The sequence below is a fragment of the Scyliorhinus torazame genome, chromosome 10 (genome assembly GCF_047496885.1).
Source record: "Scyliorhinus torazame isolate Kashiwa2021f chromosome 10, sScyTor2.1, whole genome shotgun sequence".
NCBI lineage: Eukaryota > Metazoa > Chordata > Chondrichthyes > Carcharhiniformes > Scyliorhinidae > Scyliorhinus > Scyliorhinus torazame.
Window position 1 is genome coordinate 171,535,938 of NC_092716.1, and position 6,000 is coordinate 171,541,937.

The 6,000-nt window shown below is 42.4% G+C and overlaps 1 protein-coding gene across 3 annotated transcripts in view; it reads right to left on the reverse strand.

The window, feature by feature from the left end:
- The window catches only part of tkfc (triokinase/FMN cyclase), a 148,602-nt gene extending 143,340 nt beyond the window's left edge, over positions 1-5,262 (reverse strand). The window contains exon 1 of one of the 3 annotated variants that reach the window (XM_072518937.1): positions 5,081-5,262. In XM_072518937.1, the coding sequence (XP_072375038.1) occupies positions 5,081-5,086 (6 nt within the window). In that variant the 5' untranslated portion in view covers positions 5,087-5,262. Of the gene's footprint in view, positions 1-144; positions 185-4,706; positions 4,743-5,080 lie in introns of those variants that run through there. The other 2 variants (XM_072518936.1, XM_072518938.1) reach the window with 2 other exon arrangements.
- Positions 5,263-6,000: the final 738 nt, after the last annotated feature.

The window sequence follows — 6,000 nt, forward strand, 5'->3', positions numbered from 1 at the left end:
TTTACTCTGTGTTTTTAATAATAATCTTTATTGTCACAAGTAGGCTTACATTAACAGTGCAATGAAACTATGAAAAGCCCCTAGTTGTCACATTCTGGCGCCTGTTCGGGTACACAGAGGGAGAATTCAGAATATCCAATTCACCTTTGTGGCTCAGTGTACCTTCCCTCCAACAATACATTTTTGATTTTTACAAGTGTCGTTTGTGGGCCTGTGGAGAAAATCATGTTTTGAAAAACAGTGCCTTCAAATAACATTCAATTAGAGCAATATATCCTGCTGAATCAACACCTCAGTCAACCTTCTACCAGGTCTACCCTGTCTGGTGTGGCAAATTCTTGCTCATCACTTGCATCATGAAGAAAAATATTTAAAAACCTCCTGTTTTATCCCTGAATATTGGTTATTATTTTAATGTATTGCCTCAAATGGAAGCTTTTATTTTCACTGTACTATAGCCACAATATTAACCAAAAACATGCAATATTTAGAATAGGTCGTGTGCTTCATGTTCAAAGGATTCACAAAACGGCATGGTGGCACTGCTGCCTCACAGCTCCAGGGACCTGGGTTCAAACTATGAGCTCTTTCTCCCCGTATCTGCGTGGGTTTCCTCCAAGTGCTCCCGTTTCCTCTCTCAGTCCAAAGATGTGCAGGTTAGGTGGAATGGCTCTGCTAAATTACCCTTTAGCGTCCAAAAGGTTAGGTGGGGTTACCGGGTTACGGGGATAGGGTGGAGCTGTGGGCTTAAGTAGAGTGCTCTTTCCAAGGCCAGTGCACACTCGATGGGCTGAATGGCCTCCTTTTGCACTTTAAATTCTATGGAAACACTTCATAACCAATGATGACTTCTGAAGCGCTGTCACTGTTGTTACATAAGAAAATGTGGCAGTCAAATTGCACACCACGTATTTCATAAACAACCATAGTCAAATGATCAATCATCTGTTTTTAATAATTTTGGCTGGGAGAATATTGAAATTCAATGTTGAATATTGGCCTAGACATTGCTGCAACTCCCTGCTCTTTATCAAATTGCACAAGATTTTTTATATCTACCTGAACAAACAGATGAGGCCTTACCCTAGCACTTGAAATGAAATGAAATGAAAATCGCTTATTGTCACAAGTAGGCTTCAATGAAGTTACTGTGAAAAGCCCCTAGTCGCCACATTCCAGCACCTGTTCGGGGAGGCTGTTACGGGAATTGAACCGTGCTGCTGGCCTGCCTTGGTCTGCTTTCAAAGCCAGCGATTTAGCCCTGTGCTAAACAGCCCCCAATTCAACAAAATAAGCGGCAGCACAGAAAATGCAGCAATGTCAACATTGCAATGTCAGCATAAAATATTGCTCAAGTCCTATCATGGGCTTGAACATAGCCTTATGATTCAAAAAGGAAATATCATAACCCTGAATCAATCTAAGGCAGAGAGATAAAGGTAGAGGTGGGCACTGATGCAGTTGGAATAAAGTGATTGAGCAGTATGTTAACATCCTGCTCAACCCAACTCAGCCTGAGACAGCAGCTGAGAAGGTGCCTGGATTCAAAGCCAAAGGCTTGTGTTAGGAAAGAGTTAATGTTCCCTACTGCTGAAGTTGGAATTGGGATTTTAACTGTTTAATAGACTGCACTTATTGTTTAATCAACCGACCAAATATAAAGAGGATACTGATGGCTCGGTGGTGTTGTTGAAGTGATTGCTGAATAGAAATTGCGTCTCGGCATTTTAGCTAGGCGCAAGCCAAGGTGAGGTGTCATGCCTTTTCTTGTCAGCTTTGATCTTGTATGTCTCTCTTGTGGAGACCATGAATTGGATTCAATTTGAATTGTTTTTTGGAGCAAGCAAAGAAATAGATTATGGGCTTTCCCTGTCCACTCGCCGCATTGGCTTTGTAACTTTAAGAATGGAGTAAAAAAACAAAATAAATATGGAGGCAAAGAGGTCAGGACCTGCTTTCTCATTATTATTATCGAGTTACCATCTGGAGCTTAACAGCTTGGAGGCTTAACAGCTTGGAGGTTTAAATGGAAACAAACAGGCTAACCTCAACTTTGTCAACATTCAGCTGGAGAAAGTTTTATTCCAAATGTTGATATCACATTTGTAACTTGAGAGTTAAGATGCACAAGAGTTTAGGGAAGGAATTCCACATCTTAGGGTCCAGGCAACTGAAGATATAGCCACCAATGGTGAAGCAATTAAAATCAGGAATGTTCAAGAGGCAACAATTAATTAAGTATCGATATCTTTGAGAGTTATGGGGGGGGGAAAAAAGGGGGAGGCAGTGGCATAGTGGTATTGTCGCTGGACTAGTAATCATGTAGAGCCAGGGTAATGCTCTGGGGACCCAGGCTCAAATCCCACCGTGGCAAATAGTGAAGTTTGAGTTTGATGAAAATCTGGAAGTAAAAGCCTAATGATGGGAAACCATGGGTGATTGTCGTAAAAACCTATCTAATCTATAAAACATTGTAGATCACAGAAGTAGAGACCACAGAACCTATAGCCCCATACCCTGCTCGGATTCGATAGGGCGGCGCTCCAGGGACTGGGGTTCAATTCCGGCCTTGGGTAGTTGTGTGGAGTTTGCACGTTCTCCCCGTGTCTGTGTGGGTTGCCTCCGGGTGCTCCAGTTTCCTCCCACAGTCCAAAGATGTGCAGAGTAGGTGGAGGGGCTATGCTAAATTGCCCTTTAGTGTCCAAAAGGGTAGGTGGAGTTACTGAGTTACAGGAAAAGGGTGGAGGTGTGGGCTTACGTAGGGTGCTCTTTCCAAAGGCAGGTGTAGACTCGATGGGCTGAATGGCCTCCTTCTGCACTGTTGGGATTCTATAATCTTGTTGGAAATCATTAAATAAATTAGAACTGAGCGGAAATCTGATTAACAATTGTAACACGCTTGCATCTGAAACAGGAATGTTGGATGCAAGTCCAATGACAATACAATCCAGGGTAGCATTTCTGTGCTTTACTGACAGAATTGCTGTCTTTTTTGGATGAGACATTAAACCAAGCCCCCATTTGCCCACTCAGGTAGATGTAAATGATTCCACAGTACTACTTCAAAGAGGAGCGTTCCCCTGTTTTGTGGGCACCATTTATTCCTCAGTCAGTAAAACAGATGATCTAGTCATTTATTTTATTGCTGTTTGTGGCAGCGCGTTGTATACACATTAGCTTCTACATTTACTAAACTTCAGAAGTGTTTTATTGGCTGTAAAACACTTGGGAAACATCTTGGGCTGTATTAATACATCTTTCCTGCTTTCCACTTTGCTTTAGGCATATCCAGCTTTGAACTTTTTTTTGTACTTCCTAATGTAAATTTTTATCCATACAATTAAACTAAATCTCTCAGAATTAACTGCAGCATCTTCATGCTGGTTTTTAAACCCAGATGGCTACTGTTCCTCTGACAGCAGCACTTAAAACACCGTGCATAGCCACTCAGCTGAAAATTAACATTCCAGAGTAAACACTGGATGGGTAAATCACAGTCTGATTTCAATTAGAGCAACACATAATCATATATGTTACAAATGCAGTTGATTGGAGGTTACCTCATGGATAAGTATATCATATTAATAACATTTGAGTATAGTGTTATGATCTCTGGAGTTGGTAAGATGGTTATGTTTTAAACTATCTCATGGTAAAATTGGGTAGTTTGCAGAGGAGGAATGTGGTCTCATAGGACTTGGATGTCATGGGAATCGATGTTCAGGTCAAAACTTGATATTCAAAGTTTTAATACAGAGAACTTGGGAACAATAGGAGGCTACTGGAGAAGATCATTGCTGACCTGACCACACAGGAAAAAAGTAGCCAGCGTTGCTTTATACCACCCAAGAGTGAGTCAGAAAGATTTGGGGAAAACACTCAAGTTACTGCTATACCAACAGAAGAAAATGACTGGGGTTAATTAGCAAGCATGGTGCTGGTCATGATAGACTGTTTGTTAGAGGTGATAATGCTTTGCTTGTAGATACATGCATAGATACATAGGATATACAGTGCAGACCGGACCCATTTAGGCCCTCACTTCCACCCTACCCCATAACCCAATAACCCCATCCAATCTTTTTTTTGGACACTAAGGGCAATTTAGCAAGGCAAATCCACCTAACCTGCACGTCTCTGGACTGTGGGAGGAAACCAGAGCACCAGGAGAAAACCCACTCAGACATGGTGAATTAAAGACCAAGGAGTTGCCAGAGGATGCTTTGCTACTGAGTTTGTTGCATTATGCTCAGAAGATTGAGTGAAGAGACATTCTTTTAAAATGAGACAGGAAGATTTACACTGGTGGGGCAGGCACAAGGTTTTGTTAAGAGTCAGGACTTTATGCATAAGGTTGTTTCTGTCCCGAATGCAGTGTGGTTTGGGGTCTTCAGTTGCAGTTAATAGGGAATATCTAGAGTGAATTAGTCGATGTCAGAGGTTTACAGCATGGAAACAGGCCCTTCGGCCCAGCTTGTCCATGCCGCCCAGTTAAAGTTAATATTGATACAAAAGTTTTCAAATTATTTTCTTTGCATTCGTCACTAGAACATTTAGATATATTTTTATAAGCTATCGGTTTCTACAGAATCGTAACAATATCGAAAAAGATCCTCCCAGGCTTGCAACAAGTCCATGTCGTGCACACAGCACTACATAAATGCAGTGGGTAGTCAGTATAATACTGGCAATTCCTGTTGGACTACCTGCTCATAACTGGTGTTCATTTACCAGTTCGGAATTGGGATCTGTTGGTTCCAGTATTACTGGAATATCCTTATCGGTAGCGGTTCCATCTCAACTGTTTGTTTTGATTTTTGTTAATATTTAAATAAATATTAAAAACTGAAGTTAGAACTGAACTTCTGATCCTTTGAAAAATATTGGCCTTCAAGTCCTCAGACCTTGGTGAAGCCTGACATAAAATTTATAGTAAGCCAGATTGTCACCGATGGATGGACAATGATTTCAGAACAGCGGTTGCTCCGAAACCACTGCACGGCTTGAAATATAAGCCGGGGTCACCGGGGCGTCGGGCTCAGTTAAACCCCAATAATTCCCCCACTACCCTGGCTCTTACGTGCATCTTTCAGCCTGAAACCAAGAGCAGCCGAAACGACAGTGCGGGCGATCTGCAAATTTCTACTCTTTGACTGGGTGAGGAGAGTGAGATAACACTGAGTGGGAAGGGAGCCGGGCTGAAGGCGGTGCAGGTGGAGGGAGGCTCTCTCTATCTCCCTCTCTCTCTGAGCCTGGCGGTTGGCGCTGGAATCGGTTTGAAAATGTCGGGAGCGCGAGGAGGAGCCGAGCGAGTGAGCGTCAGCTCCACGCGGGTGTTCAGCTCGAGCAGAGCTGACAATCTCCCAGAAAGAAAAAGGTCACTTGACACAGGATGCTGTATTTACAGATTTGCAATGCGTGAAAATAAATATTATTCGGTCTTTGTAGCCTAAGCTGTAAGTAGAGACACCATTTCTCTCCTTGTGTTAGAGGGATTGATATAGGGAAGCACAATGTGCTGAGGGAACAAAATGGATTGTACATGTTTGGGGGCTGAGGGTTTGAACAGGCACGAACCTCTGGAATATTTTGCATTAAATTTATGCTTCTTAAATTTAAAATAGTTTATCCAGCATTAATGATTTGTTTTGGGATTTTAAGAACATAGAAAATAGGAGCAGCAATCGAATATTCGTCCCCTGAACCAGCTCTGCCATTCAGTATAATCATGGCTAATCCAGCTCAACCCCACTTGCCAGCCTGCACGCCTAGAGTTCTTGATCCCATACTAGTCTTGAATGTAATCAACAACTGGACATCGCATACAACCTTCTGGGTATACAATTCGACAGATTTGCAGTCCTCTAGGTGAAGAGATTGTTCCTAATCTCAGTCCTAAATATAAGCCCCTGATCCTGAATCTATACCCCTATGTTCCAGACTCAACCTCTCACGGCGGGATTTTACAGCTGTGTCGCACTTGAGCGAGAGTGCGCGCGA